Here is a 20,231-nt window from a genome sequence, read left to right as displayed (position 1 = left end):
ACCCCGAGCTCAGCCCTTCTCCGCCACCTCCCCGCCGCCTCCTCCCATTGGGGTTTCTCTCCTGCCGCATCCCACGTTCATTCAGAAGCAGGAGGCGAAATTTGGCAAGCGCAAGCCGAGGGCAGCCGGGGCCCAGCCTTCCCCGACCTCTCCTTAGCGCGCTGCGGCGCGGGGACGGGGCGAGCACGTCACCAGCCGCATCCGTCATCGGCAGCATCCGGCAGGACGAGCGGCTCAGCCGGCCCCGCTGCCGCTCTCCCACGAAGCTCCATGGAAAAATAACGCGCCGGCGCTTCACAACGCTGTTGCCCAACAGTGATGAACCTTCGATGCCCTCCCTCGCCACACGGCTGCTGGACCCTGGGAGTGATGGTCCCGTGGGGGCTCCAGCCCCATCCCTGTTCTGGAAAGCTCCAGGGATGGAGGTGAGCAGGAAGGTGCGAACGAGCCTGGCGAGGTCTCTGGTGGGGGTTACAATTTGCTCAGCGATGCCAAGCACCCAGCATGCCGACAAGAGCATTTTCCACCCCAAAAAAAGGTTGTTTTTTTCCCCCAAAGTGTTGTCCCCTCTAAAGAAAACAACCCCCCCAAGGAGTTTTAGCAGGGTGCTGGGGCGGGCAGGAAAAGGGCTGGGAGCACCCTGCAGTGTCCAGGTTAATCCTGCAGTGATTACACCCGGATTAATCCCGCGATACACCCGGGACTGCTGCGCCCCGAGCAACGCTGTGGGAGCTGGCTGTATTTTGGAAAACAAGGCCATTTCTGTAGGTGTGTGACTGCACTGACCCACATTCACAAACCCTGGCATCCGCCGCCGCTCCGAGCTCGGCTGCCGCCAAAGTAAATCCAGCCCGGTCCTCCCAGCTCCCGGTTGTGTCTCAGGCTCCATCGCCCCGGGTCCGCTGCTCCCCCTGTGTCCCGCATGTCCCCGTCACTCGGGCTGGGGACAGGATGGAAAAGGAGGGGACACTGAGATTTAAACCTCCCTGACCTTCCCCGACTCCGGCGAGGATTTAGCACTGAGCCTGGAACTTCGCGGTACAAAATGAAGGAGTTTTGCAACATTCCCGGCATCTCTCCCTCGGCGAAACCCATTTGCAGTTTCGAAAGGAAAACAAATAAATAAATAAACACGAGCGAAAGGCCTGCGATCGGAAAACAAACAGACAAACAAACAAAAAAAAAAAAAAACACAAAAAGAAAAAGAAGAAAAAGAAAAAAAACAACCTAAACCGCGGCGTGCGGTTAACCTGCCGTGAATGGGAGTGTAGATTCGGGCTGTGTCTCAGCACAGAGCCGGGCTGTGCAGACTGAGCCGTGTTTGCTTAGGGTCCACGCCATAACCCCCTGAGCTGTCTCGCATCATTACCAGGCGCTGGGCGCACACAAAATCGCTAAAAAAAATAACCGTCTCAAACCCTTCTAGGCGAAGCCCGGGGGGGGGAGTATGTGGAGGGGGAGGCGCTGGGTTCGCAGTGAATGACCCCACTGTTTTAGGTTTTCTGCTAAAAGATTTTGATGAGTCACGAGCTATTTCTGTAAATAATAAAAAAAAAAAAAAAATTAAAGAAAAAAGGAAACGGACCTTTTTTTTAAAAAAAAAACACAAAACAACAAAAAAAAAGGGGCCCCATGAACATTCGTCTTTTGAAGATGGAAAAATTAAAGACTTCCCCCCCGCCCCGTCCCCTCCGTGCCACGCTCCGTCCCCAGGGCGGGGGGATTGTGTGCGAGTGCTGGAACTGGGGGGAGGCGGAGGCACGGGAGCATCGTGGGGAGCACCGTGGGGGGCACGTCGGAGCAGCCCCACCACTGCCACCCACCACGGACACTCCCTGGGGACCACTGGGGATCTCAGCTTGGGGGTGTCACCGTCCCCCTCAGTGCTGGGGGGCGAGTGGGTCACATCCCGGCCGGGCAGGGGACTGAGCGTCACGGCGGCGTTTGGCAGGGGAGGAAACTGAGGCACGAAGAAGTGCCTTGCCAAGGAGGATGCTCACCAACAAGGTCCCCTTTGTCCTCTGTCCCCATCCTTCGCCGGGGGGGACCAGCAGGCCTGGGGTTGACGTTCCAGATCTCTGCACGGATGGGTAGGAACGGCAGCTCTCGGAGAGGCTGGGGGTGGGGGGGCAAAAGCGGGTTCTGGCGCCTGCTGTCCCCATTCCTGGTCTCTTCCTTCCCGGCTACTAAAGCCACAGTTACTGTCCCCACTGCTTTGTGAGTCTCCCCCACCCCGTTGCAGGGGGCTCACAGCCCCCCACCGCCACACGTCACAGCTCGTGCCTTGCTCCGGACACGATGTGACGCTGGTATTCAATCGGCCACGGTCCCTCCACAGGGAATACGTCGCTGTCTGAGTGGCAAGAGAAAACTAAATCAGCTGCACGCAAAGGGCTCTTCTTACAGGAACTCGTCTGTACCCGTCCAGCAGCCCCCGGGCAGAGGGGGGGCCGGGACCCCCAGGCGCTGCCCCTCCTGCCGCAGGCTCCGGCCCCACAGACAAACCGGAGAAGCAAAATGGGCACAAAAAGGAGATTAACGCAGGGAGCAAACCCACAGCCTGTGGGTGGGTGGCCGTTGCAGGGCCGAGGGCTCTGGGTGCCCCCCACCCACCTGCATCGCTTCAGGACCCCTTCTCAGCCCTGGTCCTGGCGGGGGGGGATACAGCCACATGGACCAGAGACCCCCCCAAGACATCAGGGAGGGGACCAGATCTCGGAGCAAGAATGTTTTGGCCACATCCCCTCCTTTGGCCCCAGCTGTTGCAATTCCTTAATGCTCATTTTAAAAAAAAAAAAAAAAAAAAAACCAAACCCAAAAAACAAAATAACCAAAAGCACTCCTTCCTTTTTCGTTCTTTTTTAACCATCCGGAAGCCGTGCCGGCTGCGTGCACCCGAGGCAGAGACCCGTCCCCAGGCAGGGGCTCAGCTCCCGGCAGCAAACCCCGCACTGTGCTTCAGGGATGGGCGAAAATCCCCACGGATTTGGGGGAAAAGCATCGAGCTAGTGGGAGAGAAGGGTGGTACCCTCATGGATGCAAGCTCTGGAGCACCCAGGAGGGATGAGGAGGGGGGTGGGTGGCTCCTGCCACTGTTTTCTGGGTGCGTGGAGCTGCTCCGCGCCCAGGAGCTGAGGGGAGAGGGTGGTCCCAGTCTCTTCCCTAATCCACATACTGGTTTAGCAATCAAACCAAGAAAGCTTTCATGTCCATAGCGAAAAAGAAAGAAAAGAAAATAAATAGGGGAAAAAAAAAAAGTTTCTAGTTTAAAAGTTAAAAGCTCTTTCTCCAAGTGTTAAATCAATCAAAGCCACATGCTCCCCCAAGCGACCGACAGCCCGCGAGCCCCCGCGCCCTCCCGGTGGGAGCCGGCGGAGGACGGGGGCACCGGTCTCTCTGTGTGGCCCCCCCGCACCCATGGGTGCCGGCTCAGCCCCCCTGGGCGGGCGGTGAGGGGCTGGCGGGGGCACCTTCAGCGCACCCCAGGAAGCCACCGGCGAGTTGGCCCCGGTTCAAAGAGCCCTGGAAAAGGGCCACTGGAAAAAAGATTAAGCAAAGTTTGGCTGAGACGGAGCAGCGGAGGGAGAGGGGATATAACAGTCTATTAATATTGGCAGGGTCTAGACACAGCTGGGAGCCAGCCATTGCGCCGGGCTGCGAACCGTGGGGCTGCGAGGCGGCTGGGGGCTGCGGTGCTGGCTGAAATCTGCTCTCTGCCCTGGCCCGTCCTCATCCCTGTCCCTTCCTCCTCCCTGTCCTCATCCCAGTCCTGTCCACATCCCTGTCCCATCCTCATCCCTGTCCCGTCCACATCCCTGTCCCATCCTCATCCCTGTCCTCATCCCTGTCCCATCCTCATCCCTGTCCCGTCCACATCCCTGTCCCATCCTCCTCCCTGTCTTCATCCCTGTCCCATCCTCATCCCTGTCCCGTCCACATCCCTGTCCCATCCTCATCCCTGTCCTCATCCCTGTCCCATCCTCACCCCTGTCCCGTCCTCAACCCTGTCTTCATCCCTGTCCCATCCTCATCCCTGTCCCGTCCACATCCCTGTCTTCATCCCTGTCCCATCCTCATCCCTGTCGCGTCCACATCCGTGTCCCATCCTCCTCCCTGTCCTCATCCCTGTCCCATCCTCAACCCTGTCCCATCCTCATCCCCGTCCCCTCTGCTGCTGCAGCTCTGGCTGGGACACGGAGCAAGGATATTCAGGAAAAAAAATACAAATACAATGGCCAAAAGTTCCTGCTGGTGAAGCCCCCATGCCCCGGGAAGTCGATTCCCTGAGGGAAGTGCCAAAACCTCACTCTTTTGTTTTTGAGGGGCAGATATTGAGGCTGCAAACCTGGCACTGCTTTCGGAGCCTCCACGAGCCCCGAGCACTTCTTCTGAATAAACCCCCGGTCTGAGCCGCTGGGAAGCTGCCTCCTCGCTCGCCGCCGTTCCGGGGAGAAGCGGGCTGGCACTGGGGCCGCGCCGCGGGCTCGATGGTGCCGGGTGCCGGGTGTCCGGCTGCCTGGGGCTCCACGGTGCGAGGGAGCGCGGGCGGCTGGCGGGCATCGCTCTTGCTGCCGGATCAAGAGGCCTCTGGAGAACACGGACACGGACGCGTTAAACACGCGGTGGCAGGGTTTCACTGCAGAACTGGTCTTAAAAAAATAAGAAAAAAGAAGATGAGGTAGGAGAAAAAAATCCCTAGGGGCAGTGGTAAAAGCTCTCTTACTTACTAATTATTAACTTCTTAATTATTGCTATTTTTCTTTTGTACAGGCAGATCTCCTATGGCGGTAACTCCAGCGAACATCCAGCAACTCACCTTCCCCTCAGACTTTGGGAAAAACACCCTTCCCATCTCAGCGGAGCGGAGAAGGGGCTGTTTGCTGAGGAAGAGGAGGGAGAGTCCTGCTTCACGCTTTTACAGGAGCCACTGCTGCCCTAGCCCATCCCGTCCTGTTCCATCCCGTCCCATCCCATCCATAGGCATGTGTCAGCACGAGCCGGGTGCTGCGGAGGTCTGGCTGGACTTGTGCCCTGCAATCAGCATATCCAGGGAAATTCAGGCACTTCCCAGGTTTTTGGGATGCAGGGAGCAGTCCCTGAGCCCCCAGGGATGTTATGGGCGTCGGGTGGGCGCTGCCGGGTCCCCTCTCCATACCTCTGCCCCCGGGGCTCGGAGAACATTGAACTGACAGGAAAATCCAAGCATCTCCCAGCTCCCCATCAGCCAGTGCAGCTCTACGGCGTTGGCTGGTGCTGGCAACGAAAAAAACCCCTGGGTTTGGCATCTTACGATGACCGTACGGCTCCCACCACCATGACATACAGCTCCCAGCACCACGACATACAGCTCCCAACACCACGGCATACGGCTCCCAGCACCGGTGGACGTCGGGCTCCGCTGCTGCGATGCCACCAGCAGCACCAGCAAACGCCCCGCGGGCAGGATGCCACCCCAAGGCTGGTCGGCTCAGCAAACCCAACAAAAATGGGTATTTCAGCCAGTCCCCCGGGTTCACGAGGCGGTGCTGGAAGGAGCAAGCTGGTGAGGGGGGGATATAGGAACCGAAATGACCAGGGCTGCTGTAGCCCCCCAGCCACCCCAACACCGACAGAGCAGAGCGAGTCACTTCTCTCCCCTCTGCTGCCCAGGCCGACCATCGCTCCCTCGCTGCTGAAGCACCGAGGAGGATTAAAAACTCTGATTTTTTTTTATTTTTTTTTACATCAATAATCATAACAAAGCAGCCAGCACAGCAGCATGATAGGTAATTTATTTTATTGCATTTTATAATGCCATTGTCCATACAGATTACATGCAGCTAGATCTACTGTACAAGGGTTTACCGTCTGCCAAAGCAGACACACGGAAGTTCAGAGTACAAATACACAGCGATGCTATTTCCTTTATACAGCACGAGGGACGCGGCGGCGAAGGCGGCGGCGGGAGAGAAAGGGTCACTTTATACACATCCTCCCTCCCCTCCACCCTCCGGCCCCCTCGCACCTGCACCTCGTCCCACCTCCCCAGCGTCACCTTCCCACCCAGCGCCAAAGAGGATGGGGGGTGGGGGAAAAAAAAAAAAAAAAAAAAAAAAAAGAGAGAAAAAAAAAGGGAAAAGGTTGTGGCATGGCTGGCGTTTTCCCAGGGAACAGGGATGTCCCCAGCATGGGCACCCACCTGGGCTCCCCGGGCCATCGCAGGCATCTCCGGGGAGCGGAGGGTCCCCAAGCCCCCGGCTCTGGCCTGTCCCTACTTTCCCCAACGCTTCCAGGACAAAAACCTAGATGAGGGCGATCCTCTTGGGCTGGGGGGGGCTGGCCAGGCGTGTAAACAAAGCAAAGAAACCCTTTGGTTTAACGCAGGTTCAGCTGCTGCTTTACCCTTCGCTGCCGCTGGCCTCGCCAGCAACCCCCCCAGTGCCACCAGCGCTCCTGCCCTTCCAGCACTGGTTTCCCACCCACCCCGGCTCTACCCATTCTAGCTATTCCGGGGTAAAAAAAAATATGAAAAAAAACCCCAAAACCCCATGGAAAACTGAGTAATTCCTTCAGTGGGAGATACCACAACAATGCCTTTACTTACAGAGAGGTGCCCAAACCTTCCCCTCGCAGAACTGCCTCAGGTGGGGGAAAGAAACAGGAAATAAAAAAAAAATCCAGAAAAAAAACAAAAACCCAAAAGAACAATTCGTGTTGGTAGGTTTAAACCCAGTATATATATATCTCAATATATACAGACATACAATTCTGCCACACATCGCATTTGGTCCTTTATCCTTCCTTCTCCCCCCCTCCCCGCCTCCGGTGTGTATTTGAGGTAAGACACGCAGAATTTTGTAAAATTCAAACCGGCAAAAAATAAAACCAGAGGGCTGAGGGGGGGTGGGGTGGGTGCGGGCGAGGCTGGAAGGGGACACGGTACCTGGGTTCAGATGGGACCCTGCAGAGGCGGCTGGGCCGGGTGGGGGGTAAGAGAATGAATTAAAGTTACCCCTGAGTATCAAACCGGGCATGTTTCCCGTGAAATCACCCACCGCGATTCCCGTTCTTCCCGGGGAAGAGGCATCACCTGGAGCCACAGGACTTTCCAAACCTGTGCATGTGTTTAAAGAAAAAAAAAAAAAACCTCCTTTATATTTATATATTTTTTTTTATATATATAATATATATATATAGTGCTCTTGGGAGCCAGGATGGTGGCTAAAGACCTATAGGAATATACGGTGCGGAGGGGAAGGCGCCAGGTTGTCCTCGCGGGGTGTGGGGGTGACGGCGTACGGGGATTTTAGCTGGACCCGTGGGGATAAGGAGACACGTGGCTCACCCTGGCTCTGGGAGGCGTTTCGGGGATGTCTGTACCTCTGGAAAAGCTTAAAAAAAAATATGAATCACCCCGCCCCGAGCAGGACCCACGTTGGGCGCTGGAGGCCTCGCCAATGCCGGGTGAACTTTGTGCCTGGTCCGCCTTGGATTTGCCTGAACCGTACGCAAAACCCAGGGGGTTGCAGAGCTGCTAAAAAAATGAAATTTGAAGAGGATGAGGAAGGCGAGGGCAAAGGCCCCAGGAGGAGAAGCCGAAGGGGAGCCGCTACTGAAACAGTGAGGGGGGTCTGTGTCCCCGCAGGGCTCGCAGCCGGGGCTGGCAGCACCCACCACCCGCCGGTGCAATGGCTTGCAGCTCTCCCCGCACGTGTGCCACCAGCCGTGCCCGCAGCCATCAGGCTGCAAAACCTCCCCCTCCGCGGAAAGGACAAACTACACCGGTACAAAGCCAGGTCGTTCCCTCCCCAGGGACCCCGGGGTGTCCCAGACACGCAGGAGCAGCACAAGGGGTGACAGCGGGTGCTGGTGCTGCTGTAGGAGGCACAGCTGGGGAGGCTGCGAACCAAACAAAACCCAAAAGCCTGGCTGGGTGCAGGCAAGCCCCGGCTGAGGGTGAAGCGTGGCTGAGCAGCAGCAGAGGGGGGCCGGGGGCTGCACCCCAACACCCACGCCCCGTCCATCCCTCCCCGCTCCTTCCTACAAGTAAAAGCAGCAATGCATGACGACGGCCCAGCACCACCCGCCCGCGGCAGCTGTAAACTTGTTTAGAACAATAACTTAACATCAAAAGACTGAAAAAGAAAAGAAGAAAAGAAGAAAAGAAGAAAGAAGAAAGAAAAAAAAAGGGGGAAAAAAAAGGAAAAAGAAAAAAAAGAAAAAAGGAAAGAGAAAAAATAGCGTTTTTTTAAACGAAGAAAAGAAGAAAAAAGAAATAAGAAAAAAGTGAAAGAAAAAAGGAAAAAGGAAAAAAGAAGGAAAGAAAAAGAAAAAAGGAAAAAGAAAAAAAGAAGAAAAGAAAAAAGAAAACAGAAAAAAGGAAAAAAATAAAAAAGAAAATGGTAAGTTTTTTAAAAGAAAGCAGGTGGGGAACATACGCAGCGCCTTCGCCTCACGGCAGCTGTGGAGCTACGGGGGGGACACGGCGCTGGACCCACAAGAGATGGGGGTCGGTCCGTGCCCCCCGGCCCGGGCGGGGTCTCTGGTGCCCGGCGGAGCGCGATGGGACGGGCCGGGAGAGCGGGGACGGGGGGGCAGCGGGCGGCTCGGCCACCTCCTCGCCCGGCTTTTGCGGCGGCGGCGAAGGAGCGAGCCCGGAGAAACACGGGGCGAGTGGAGACACCTAGCGAGGGCCACACGGCGAGCACCCACGGCAGCGCGGCCACCACCCCCGCGGCGCGGCCACCACGCGTGGGGCTGGGGAGGGCGCGTTTGGCAGGATTTTCTGGGGTTTTAAGGAGGGGAAAGGACCCCTCTGCAGCACCGGGCCGGGGGAGGGGGGGGTGCTGCTGACCCCCCGTTAATAGTCCCCACCAGGCTCTGCTCCCCGAGGGTCTTGGCACCCCCCAGATGGTGCCAAGGGGGCACAGGGGAATGAGGCGGGGGGTGGGGGGGCTTCGCTCGGCCTCACTGGTGGCTGCGGCGGGGGGGCAACCAGGGACCACCCCATCTCTGCAGCCACCTGGGTACCGAGGATGCAACAGGCAGCAAAAAGGCTGGTCCGAGGTACCGGCTCGCCCCAGGGACACAGGCCACTGGGCCAGGAGCCCACGGGGAGGTCACAGAGGTGATGCACGGGGACAAAAAAGTACAGAATTCCCTCCCCCCACCCGCTCCGCCCCCAGCTGTGTTGCATTTTCAACCCAAAACGCAGCTCCCGGGGTGCCAGCGCCAGGACCCCGACACAGGGCTGGGGGCCATGTGCTGGGGCAGGCACGCAGCCCCCACCACCGATGTCTTAACTGGGGGTACTGGGGACAGGGAGGGACGGAGCAGCGCTGCCCGGGAGAGCCCGGAGCTGGGCTCAAAACCGAGAGCAGCCCCACGTCCATCACAGCAAGTCCCCCAAGACCCCACCACGTGCCAGGACAACCTGCGCCAGCCCCACCATGCTGGGAAAGGGGCTGGTTCCCAAAACTGGCACAGGGTACCCACATCACCACCACGGAAAGAAAGAGCAGGGAGAAGAGGGGTGTTTGGTTGTGTTGTTCTCGTTATTATTAATACTTCTTTTTTTTTTTCTTTTTTTTTTCTTTTTTTCTTTTTTGGCATTAATACCATCTGTTCACCTGAACTACGGACCTTCTGTCTCTAAAAATCTTTTGGTATCTTCCCATCTGGACGCACACGCACACAAAAGGATAACGAAAAGAAAAGATGAAAGCAGGAGCCCCAGCACCGGCAGGCTCGGCTCGCTGGCCACGGCCAGGTTCAGCTGCCACGGGGTGTCACCGGGGTCGGCTTTGTGACCAGCAGGATGGCCAGCAGTGGCCCACCGCCCGGTACCCCCCAGAGGAGGCTTGGTGGTGGTGGGTGCTGCCTCCCTGCGCCATTGCCCGTCCTCAGAGACACTCCCCCGGCTTCAGAGGGGGAATCGGGGGCGCAGGGGACCAGGAGCCTTTCCCTGGAGCTGAAGTTGGGCCACTGACCACCCGGCATGGGCTGGGAGAGGTGTCACCCGCTGCAGCCAACGTGGAGAAGGAAGCAGGGAGCCGTGTCCTCGCTGCCCGGCGCTGGCAGTTGGCTGGGGACGGTCATCGCTGCTGGGTGCCACCAGCCCCGCCACCAGCGGGAACCAGGGGTCTCGGGGAGGGTGGCCAACCCAGGGGGTTTAGCAACCTGCCAGAGGTGACAAGGCAAAGGGGACACAGTCCCACCGACGCGCCAGTCCTCATCCTTCCCCAGCCACGAGACAACGGTGCAAGCCCGACGTCCAGACCACGGCAGAGGACTCGCCCCCATTTCTGCTGTTTCTTCCCCCAAAGCTGGGTGGAGGCAGCGCGTGGGGAGGGTCCACGGTCCCTCTTAGTGCAAAACCCACTGGGGGATGGAGAGATGATGGTGGGTTCCTGCCATCACCTTCCCTCCCCGGGGCGGTCGCTGGCAGAGGCTCGAGCATCGTGGGGGAAGCGGGGATGGAGGTGCCTTCCCAGCGCCCACCGTGCATGGGGAAAGAAGGAGGGACCATTTCGGACAGAAACAACCTACCATCCTCGTTCACCAGTCACTAACCAAGGGAAGAAGGGAGAAAAAAGTCCAGCTCTTGGGTTTTTGCTTCTCGTGTCGCGGGACGTCCCCTGCGGCAGGGGTCGGTCAGTCACCGGGGCCGCGGCGCGGGGCAGTGGGGAGCGGGAGATACGCGCCGTCAGCAACAGGTGGTTGCACCAAGGAAACCCTTTTGCTTTGTGGAAGTGCCTTTAAGAAACAGGTATAACGCCGAAGGTCACCTTGGGGAGGTGGGAGCCGTCACTCGGTCTCCGGCCGGGAAGGTGGGAAGGGTTTGCCCCTCAGTGGGGAGGAGGAAGGGGTCCTTAGGACAAGTCTTCCACCGGCAGCTCCTCCTCCAGGTCCCTGTCGTCTGGAATCGTCACATTCTGGTTGGTGGTGGCCATCAGCGAGACAGGTCTACTGTCGTCCTCTGCCTCGGCGGGTTCCTCCTTCACGTGCACTGGATGGCTGCGGGGAGGGAAGCCTTCAGCCCCGGGGAGCCCGTTCCCGCTGGATGCACCCCCATGAAGCTCTCGGTCCAAACCCCCTCCATCCCTACGCTGCCTGGGGGGACCAGCACCAGGGGAGGCAACGAGCAGCTCCGGGTGCCCAATGTGCCAACGTCCCTTAGCTCCAACCCCTCCAGCAGCTCAGCAACACCCACTGGCACCGTCCCTCGTCCCCTCGCTCCCGGCCAGGCTGACCTGTACTGCTGCGGGGACAGGCGCGGGCTGTTGCTGCCGTTGCTGTTGACCTGCTCCACGGTGCTGCTGACATCGTCGTGGCCCACGTGCAGCATGCCGCCGGCAGAGCTGGTGTTGATCATGGTGGGGCTGTTCAGCAGCGGGAAGCTGCTCTCCGCCAGCGCAGCCTGCAACAGAAAGCGGCCGCCGTTCAAGGCGCGGAGGATGCAAGACCCCGATGGAAAACTGGGCTGTGGAGCAGCGAAGGTTTAGTGCCCCAGGAAGAAATTTTTCCCTCTGAGGGTGGTGAGATCTCAGGGGTCTCAGGTTGCCCAGAGAAGCTGTGGCTGCCCCATCCCTGGAGGGGTTCAAGGCCAGGTTGGACGGGGCTTGGAGCAACCTGGGCTGGTGGGAGGTGTCCCTGCCTGGGGCAGGGGGTGGCACTGGCTGGGCTTTAAGGCCCCTCCCAACCCAAACCGTTTTGTGATTCTCTGATTCTCTGACCCCCGCCAGGGATGGGACCACCTCCTTACCTGGTAACTTGCATTAAGTGCTCCGTAACCGAGTCCTGAAATCATGTTTTTGACTAAAGTTGGACTCCTGCAGAAAAAGAAAGCACAATGATGCAGGGCTGAGCGCTCCCGGCCCCGGGACCAGGGGGTTTGGCAGCGGGGATGGGCGCGATCGTGACTCCCCAGCTGCGTCCTGCGGGAGAGGAGGACCCACCCTGTCATCTTTGGTGGCCTTCGCTTTTGGTACTCGTGCTCGTCGACGGTCCAGACGGCTCCCTTGACGTTCTCCACGCGCACGAAGCACTTGTGCAGGCTCAGGTTGTGGCGGACGGCGTTCTGCGGGCAGAGCGGGCAGGAGAGCTCAGCCACATGGCCCTCGCCCTGCCCGGACCCCTCCTCTTCCTCCCATCCTCCTCCCCCAGCCCCTGTGGGTCCCCATAGCCCTGGGCTGCCCCAGCCATGGTCATCTGCAGCCAAACGCTCTGCACAGCCCATCAGCACCCAGAGGGTTCAGGAGCCCCCGAGCCGCACGTGGAACACAGCGCTGTTCCGTCAGCCTTGGCCAGATGCCGAGGAAGACGGGGACCGAGCGGGACAAGGGACAAGTGACACCAGCAAGGAGCCTGGAACCGAGCCGCCCTCTCCGCTGCAGCTCGTTCGGCGACGCTCGGCAAAGCCAGCTAATCTTTTCCCTTCTTTTTCTTTTCCCCCCACCCTCCCTTTTCGGTCCTTTCCCTCCCTTTCTTCTTTACATCGACCATCTTTACATTTCTAAATGTAAAATAAAGAGACACACACGTAGGCAGACAGCGCAGCCCCGAGAGATACCAGCTCCCTTGTCCCCTTCCAACTCCCTGCCATTTGCTACTGCCCCTATTTCATTACCAATTTTAATTTGCCTCTAATTAAATCCTGTGTATTTTTCCGACTCACTTGCTAATCCATGAGGGAGGCAGGAGGCTGGAGTGGAATCTCTCCGAGCTATAATTACAAAGGGCCTAATCACGCCGGGGCTCTGCCTTTGAATAAATTTCCTTGCATTAAGGTTCTCAGATTCTCTGCCTTGCAAATGAGAATGACCCCAATTTCAGGAAGTTGGCCTCGGAGGGTTTTTTTTTTATATATTTTTTTTTTTATTTCGAGTCCTGATTCGTGATGAGAGACTAATTCGTTACGCTAAAACATTAACAGCAATTTAAAAGGTCGAACGGGGGCTGTATAAACAAAGGAGCCGGCCAACACAACAAGGCAAAAGGAGACACAAGGACTGATGCCCCCCCCGCGCTGCAAAGTGTTAGAGTTCCCAGAAACTCACCAAATTGCACCATCGCCCCTTTTTCTTTTTAATTTAAGGACAAAAACAAACAAAGCTGGGGTCCTTCCCTCGTCATCCATCCATCCATCCATCCATCCATCCATCCATCCATCCCTCCCTCCCTCCCTCCCTCCCTCCCATCCTATCCTCTGGCCACTGCCCTGTGCCCACTGCCCGCCATCCGCCCCAGCGTCCCCGGCCGTGCCATCACACCGGCACACGGGTGACGCGGTGGCAGGCAGCGGGGACAGGCCGGCTCCTGCTCCTCCAGCCGTCCGGCAGAGCCAGCCCGGGAGAAGGGGAAACTTTGCAAGCGGCTGTCAGGAGCCTGTTCCTGGGAAAGGAGATTTGAGCACAGTCGATGCTGTTTGATGCGATTTTTTGGGGGAACTGGGTCACACTGGGAACCTCAGGTGATGCTCGGTGCGGTGCAGAGCCGTGTCCCCAGGTCCCAGCCCGGTGCCATCGCCGCTGTCACCCAAAGGGATATGCTCCATGTGGGACATGCCCTGCTCCGGGGGACAAGGCATCCCTCATCCTGAGACCCCATCACCCGGAGAGGAGGGTCGAGCTGCGCCCAGCACTGACACACGGGCATCCCGGGGAGCTGGAAATCCAAGCGGAACCGCAGACACCGCTGTGGTCCCCGGCCAGCAATGGAGCAGGATGAGTCCCTGGCTCTGCCCTTGCAGCATCTGCACAGATACCCCGCTCCCTGCCCGCACCTGGGGGTCTGAAGTCCAGCCGGGGCTGGGTGGGACACTGCCCTTGAACCCCTGTTCCCTGCTGAGCAAACACAGGAATTCCTCCCCTGGCCGGGGCCGGATCCTGCCCCGCGCTCCCCTTCCTCCTTCCTGCGCGCGCCGGGGGCTCCGCGTCCAAACAAAGCCCTGATTAAAGGCAAGAAGCGTGGCAAAGCCGAAACCCTTCCTGCACGTGGAAACGCAGCCCCGGCCCGGCAGCAACCATGTCCCCCGCCCCGGGTGACACCCCCGTGCTTCCAGGCACCGGCGGGTACGCGTTTGCTAGGGCAAAAATGGAAATAAAATAAATCCTGGCAGCGGGCAGGCGGTGGATGTGGTTCAGCATCGGCAGAGCCTGGGATGCCCCGTCCCCGGGTGTCGGGCAGGGTCGTGGCCCCAGGACACGGAGGAGGTGCCACACGAGACCCCTGGCATGGGAATCCTCCCACCCTGTGCCTGGGGAGGCAGGGGGGGGTGTTGTCCCTTCCTCATCCTAACGGGGCTTTTGTATTTCGACAGAGTATTTGTTCAGTGCCAGACTCGGCTGCTCTGTTTGCTTCTCATCTTTGCCTTTTCTAATGATGTTTGCTTTACGCCCCCGGCCCCGCTCCCCGTGCCGTGCCGGGGGTCTCCCCGTGGGCCCCCACGCCGCACCATGGCTCTGCCCCACCGTGGGGACGGGGTACCCACCTCGGCCCCCGCCAGCCCCAGCCCCATCCCGGGGGCAGCTGAGGCCGGAGACGAGGGAGAAGCCACAGCAGAAACAGTGGTTTTCCGAAGAGCGGAAATACACTATTTTTTCCTGCGTATCCCCCTCCTTTAAAAAAAGCCCGACCTTGGGACACTGAAAGCTGGGAAGGGAATCACCCTCCCCCGGCTCTTTTTAATCCCCTGCCATCCCTTTGGGTGGTGGAACAGGAAAAAATAAAGAGCAGCAAAAAGAGAAGGGCTGCCCCTCTCTGGGACATCAACCCTGGGGTAACATGGGGCGCAGGGGAGCCACAGAGAAAAAAAAACCCAAAACTTTTATTCCTTTCAGCTAGCAAAAGGGAAAGAAAAAAGCACTTTCACCTGCCATTATCCCATTCCACAGACAGGGAAACTGAGGCACAGAGCAGGGAAAAGGCTGACCCGGACAGACCCACAGTGGGACACCATTCTGGGAGAGCGATGGCCACGCCGGGCTCTCCCCGCCGATGCTCCCCATCACTTCTCACCCTGTCCCCAAAACCGGGGGTGTCCCCACGGGCCTGACGGGAACAGCGGTGGCGGCCAGCGATGCTCCCCGCGGCGTGCGGCGCCGGCTTGCAGTGCTGCACGCGTGCCGTGAGGGGGACTCCAGACTGACGCAGGGCCACGGCCAGCAACCAAAAATGGCCCCGACACCTCTGACTGCTCCTTCCCGCTCCTTCCCGTCACCATCCTCCCCGCTCAGCCCGCGGGGATGCTCGGGACGGGCGATGCCGAAGCCGGGGGCCACCCATAGCGCTCTGGAGCCAAAACACCCGTTATTCACCCAAAGTTTGCTGCGAAGAAGTAAACCCCTGCTGCGGCCAGCTCTGATTTGCAGCAGCAACGCACGGGGGCCCCGGGCTCCAGAATAACCGATTCCTGCCTTAACCCTTTCAAAATGCACCATCTCGCTTGCAATCTCACTTATTCTAATTTATTTTTTTAAGTGTTAAGGTTCCCTCTGCCACTTTGCCTCGCGCCGCCCTGGCCAGGAGGAAGCGGTCTCAGTAAATACATGCAGCAGGAAACAATAAATAAATCCATCCTGGTTCGGGGCAATAACTGCTCCTTCTCACAACCGCCCTCTTCCTCCGAGACGCTTTTTCTCAGTTCTCTCAGATTTGGTGATTTCTATATAACCGAGGGGGAAACAGCTCCGGCGCCCATGGGTTGCCCCAAAATTCACACCCGTCAAGCCCAGGCCTGTGAAAAAAGGCTCCTCGGTGCCAAAATCTTTCAATGCCTGCCTGTACAGCGCCGGGCACCGGGTGGGGGGAGCCGATGGGCACAGGGCACCCACCGGTCCCCCCACCACCCTCCCTCCGTCCCCATGGAGCAGTACCCGCGGCCCCGGCCACCGCCCAGCCCCAGCCGCCGCGTATCGCAGCCCGGCTGCGGCATCTCCCGCTCGCAGCGTGCCACCCGCCCCCGGGTTATCATTAACCTTATTTGCTATTTCGAGTGTCTGGCTCTTTTCTCTGCCCTTCTCCCGGCGCCGCGGCGGGGGCTCCGCTCCAGCCCCAGCACCACAGAAAGCCCCGCTTTCTACAGCGCGGCACTTTGCCATATCCTACGGCGTGGACGATGCGTCCCCAGAGACCAGGGATGCATTTTGGAGGGGGGAAAATGTGGGATTTATCCATAAAATCACTTCCTCCACCGTCTCAGAGCTGTGCAATGAACTGGTCCTTTACCACAGGTGCCCATATAAGCTGGAGCATCTCCCGCAGCAGGTAGCCCCGGGTGGGATGGGGCGAGCCCTGAGTGGGATGGGGTGAGCCCCGCGGCTCCGAGCAGGGCTGCTCTCACCTTCCAAGTGGCCGTGTTCCTCCGGAAGTAGGCAAACATCCGCGTGAACCAGTTATAGATTTCGTTCAAGGTTAGCTGCCTGTCGGGGGTCTCCAGGATGGCCTGGGAAACCAGAGAGGGGACAAGAGCATCACTCGTGGTGCCCCGGCAGGGTGTGACGCCCGTCCCGTGGCGGGGCATGAGGGGGAGAAATGGGGGTTCAGAGAGCACGGGGACTCCCCCAGGGCTGAGAAAGTGGGGAAGAGCATGGCTTTGCTTGCCGTGCCCCACAGGAAGGTCCCAGGGTGCAGAGCTGAACCCCGCGGCACGGGGAGTCACTCACCTGCCGGATGAGTGAGGCATACGTGAAGGGCGGCCGGACGTCCGCGTTTTTGTAAAACTCGTGATTCTGTGCAAGTTCTGGAACGGGGGGACAAGAAACGGGGAGGCAGGGGATGAAGGGACCCGCTTTGGGACTCGAGGACTGTGCAATGGAGGGTGCCGAGCCCCATCCCGGAGCTCACCTGAAGATATCGGGGTGCAGAACTTCTCCGAGTTTCTCCTGCGGATGGGCCCCACGTTGTGTAAAGTGGAAGAGCTGATGACGGAAGGGCCCTGCCGCAGGGGGGTGATGGGCGCCGTGGCGGAGGTGGGGGGATGAGGTAAGCCATCGGGGAACGTGTCGGAAGTGCTCTTGGAGAGGGTGGCACTGGAGACCAGGTTCAGCTGCGGGGACAGGCGGGAGGGAGGGCGGGTGGTTGGGCACCGGCACGGGGAAGACGGGCTGGGAGAGCCCCCGGCACAACCGGCAGCTCGGCAGGGCTGAGCCGGGTCATGCCGCAAAGCAGGTGATGAAGGGCTTGCAGGGGGGAGACTTGCTGGGCTTGGCAGGGACAAGATGCAACCTTGGGATGGTTGGATCCCACAGGGATGCAACCGTGGGATGGGGATGCAACCATGGCAGAGGATGCACCCACGGGACGGGATGTAACCATGGGATGAGATGCAACCGCAGGACGGGATGCACCCACTACATGTCCAAGCAAGCACGGAGCAGCACGACAGGCTGACACAGGCTGCGTTTCACTCCTGCTTGATCCCTTGCACCAGCACAAGGGACCAGGCTACGCGCACCAGAGCGTGGCCACGGAATGCCTGTCCCAGGGATCTCATCCAGCCGGGCCATGCAGGGCCGTGGTGACCTTATGCAGGGCAGGGAGGGGACGTCAGACAGCAGCGAGGGGAAAGGGGAGGAGAGAGGGTGGCTGCAGGGACGCACAAGGGCAGAAGGGACACGCACGCTTACAGGTTGGCTGAAAGGCTTTGGCTCTGAAGGTCTCATGTGAAGATGGGCCATCATTGCTTGGAGACGCTCGCTCTCCTTTGCCAGCTGTGGGAGGCAAGAAGCAGAAGAGAGATGGTCAGGCAGTGCCGGCAGTCACCCACGGAGATGCCCATGGCCCGGAGGAGCTGCCCACCCAGCCCCGAGCCCTGCCTGTGGGCACACAGCATCCTCCAGTGTCCCCACAGGAGCCGCCTCCTGCCTGACGCCGAGCCCTCCTGAGAGCCCCAGTGGGACCGTGGCTCCGCGGGGGGCTGTGGCGCCCATCACGGGGGGGACTGGGGACCGCTCCGGCTCCACGTGTGCAGCCAGATGAAAAATCTATGGTGAAACAGAGTCATTTCAAGTGTCCCGGCCACCCACCAGCTCTCGCTCTCCTTCCCGGGCGCTCCAGTCCCCGTGCCCCGGTGCCAGACGTCCCCGTCCCCTTCACCCTCCTCCAGCCTCTGCTGCCTCCCGCTCACCAGCAGCTCCCTGTCCATCCACCCATCCCTCTGTCCGTCCGTCCATCCATCTGGCCGCACAACATCGCTTTAATTGCGCGCTCCTGCCTGTTTACTCCCCGGAGTGCGGAGAAGGGTGAAATATTCACTCTGGCACCAGGAGAGATTTTGAGCCTGGCGGAGGCGATGGGATCTGACACCCGCTCTCTTCCCGTCACCTTCCCTTTCCACCGCGACCCCTCAAGCTCAGGGCTCGGCCACATCCCCGTGTGCTGCCGGCTCTCCGCCAGCCAAGCCCCCTCCCCGGGCAGGCGCCGGACCCGGGAGCCGGGTGAGGAAGGAGTTAAAGGCAGGAGCCAGAGCGGAGTTTGCTGCAAGTTTGGAGCAGCTCGGATGCTTTCGCGCTGTCGTGGTGCTCATTAGAGCTGACAGGTCTCCCCTCGTGATGCAGACGCTCTCCGCCGGCACAGCGGGAGCTCCGCGCTGAAAACTTTATAATTGGTAGCTCCGGTGGCAGGTTCTCCTCTGCACACGCAGCTTTCTGCTCGCCCTTCAGATTTTTTTTTTTCCCCCCTTCCTTTCCCTCCCCTCTTTAAGCCCCAGTAATTGCTTTCAACCTCTCGCTTTAGCGAGGGCTGGGGAGCAGGATGCGATCGCTCGGCTTCGCCCGGGCAGCTTGGCAGCCTCCCCTCCCGGGGAGGTTTTGCTGTGTCCCCCCCACCCAACCCTGCAGCCCCCGTTATTGTAACTCCAGGCGCAGGCTCCCAAGGCTGCCGCACATCACGGCTGGTGTCCCCGGTGACGATCCCCACTGCCACGCACGGCGATGGGCACAAACCCCTCTGAGCTGCTGCCAGCCCCTGGCCCAACAGCCGGGCACCGTCACGCCATGGGGGGTCTCGGTGAGCGACCCTCTGACACCCCTGCCCTGTCCCGCTTTCCTCCTCAACCGCTTTCAAGTCCCAAGATGAAAACTCTCTGTTTCCTCCCATTTTCCCCCCTCCCTTCTCTATTAACCGAATTACGCACGGCACGTCGGGGAGTCGGGAGATGCTGGGAAAGGCGCTATTTAAAGAACAGGCGTTCCAAAAATAGCAACCCAAAGTCGGGCTCCAAAGACCATGCTCAGACACCAAAATAAGTGGCCTGATTTCTAAAGAGCCCAGCAGCCCCGCGGCTCTCGCTGTGGCGGCATGGCTGGGCACGAGGGCTGGGGCACGGCTCACGTCCCGCCTGTGGGTACGCACCCCCCCAGGCGCCACGTGCCTTCCCGGTGTGTGACATCTCCTTGTACCCACAGGGACACTTGGGGCAGGAGAAATGGCTTGTCCCTTCCTCCAGCCCCACCATAATCATGCAGGGATGCTGGTATTGAAGGGGCAACCAGTTTGAGGGTCTCCGAGGTCTTGAGCCCAGCCAGGGGCAGCACCTCTATGAGGGAAGGATGCTTAAAATGAGCCCCCCGTGGCACTGGGGTGGCCAGTTACCTTGCTGGTGGCCCCCAACCTCGCTACCCCCACCCTGCAGAGAGCAGCCAAGTCACAACGTGCAGATTTGGGAAGGAGATGGTTTTTCAACCGTGCGGCCTTCGAGGCTGGGGCGGTACCCACCTGTATTTCCAGCTGCTGTACCACTTGCATCTGGACTCGACACTGGGCCGTGCTTCGGTCGTCAAGTGCATGTTCTGTATTGAGGTGTCTGGGGAGAAGAACACGGGGGTTGATGCCTGGACGTGCCCAAAATGTGCTCCCTCCACCAGGGCCACACCTGGGATCAGCCCCGACCTGCAAACTGCCTGTGCTGCAGCAACGCTTGGAGATGCCGGTGCTGGGGATGCTCCGGGGCTGCTGCCCAAAGCGTGACGAGCAGAGGGGAAACTGAGGCACGAAGGCAGCCAAGCAAACTGGGCTGTTCCTCCTCCCCTAGAACAGGCTGGAGGGCGGCCATAGGCCACCAGCCCTGCCCAGGGCAGCCCCGCGGTGTTTAGGAGCAGCCGCTGGTTGACGGAAAGTCCTTGCGAAGGGCTGCTGGCAGGAGGCGCCCAGGAGGACCTGAGGAGCAGGTTTCCAGGACAAAGGCGGTATTATGGAAGTTTACTTACACCCTCTAAGGAAACCCCCGAAGGCAGGAGGTGACATTTCCAGGG

At 59.4% G+C, this 20,231-nt stretch overlaps 1 protein-coding gene across 4 annotated transcripts in view; it reads right to left on the bottom strand.

Annotated features, from left to right (window-relative positions):
- Nucleotides 1-9,176: 9,176 nt before the first annotated feature.
- FOXP4 (forkhead box P4) overlaps nucleotides 9,177-20,231 on the bottom strand; it is an 84,895-nt gene continuing 73,840 nt past the window's right edge. For all 4 annotated transcript variants that reach the window (XM_054181563.1, XM_054181561.1, XM_054181562.1 and 1 more), the window contains 9 exons: nucleotides 19,696-19,783; nucleotides 17,607-17,690; nucleotides 16,825-17,026; nucleotides 16,644-16,720; nucleotides 16,322-16,423; nucleotides 11,937-12,058; nucleotides 11,744-11,810; nucleotides 11,232-11,398; nucleotides 9,177-10,995 (listed from right to left, as the gene is read on the bottom strand). In XM_054181563.1, the coding sequence (XP_054037538.1) occupies nucleotides 10,851-10,995; nucleotides 11,232-11,398; nucleotides 11,744-11,810; nucleotides 11,937-12,058; nucleotides 16,322-16,423; nucleotides 16,644-16,720; nucleotides 16,825-17,026; nucleotides 17,607-17,690; nucleotides 19,696-19,783 (1,054 nt within the window). In that variant the 3' untranslated portion in view covers nucleotides 9,177-10,850. The remainder of the gene's footprint in view (nucleotides 10,996-11,231; nucleotides 11,399-11,743; nucleotides 11,811-11,936; nucleotides 12,059-16,321; nucleotides 16,424-16,643; nucleotides 16,721-16,824; nucleotides 17,027-17,606; nucleotides 17,691-19,695; nucleotides 19,784-20,231) is intronic.

The sequence above is a fragment of the Rissa tridactyla genome, chromosome 21 (genome assembly GCF_028500815.1).
Source record: "Rissa tridactyla isolate bRisTri1 chromosome 21, bRisTri1.patW.cur.20221130, whole genome shotgun sequence".
Classification (NCBI taxonomy): Eukaryota; Metazoa; Chordata; class Aves; order Charadriiformes; family Laridae; genus Rissa; species Rissa tridactyla.
This window is presented reverse-complemented; position numbering and strand designations above follow the sequence as displayed.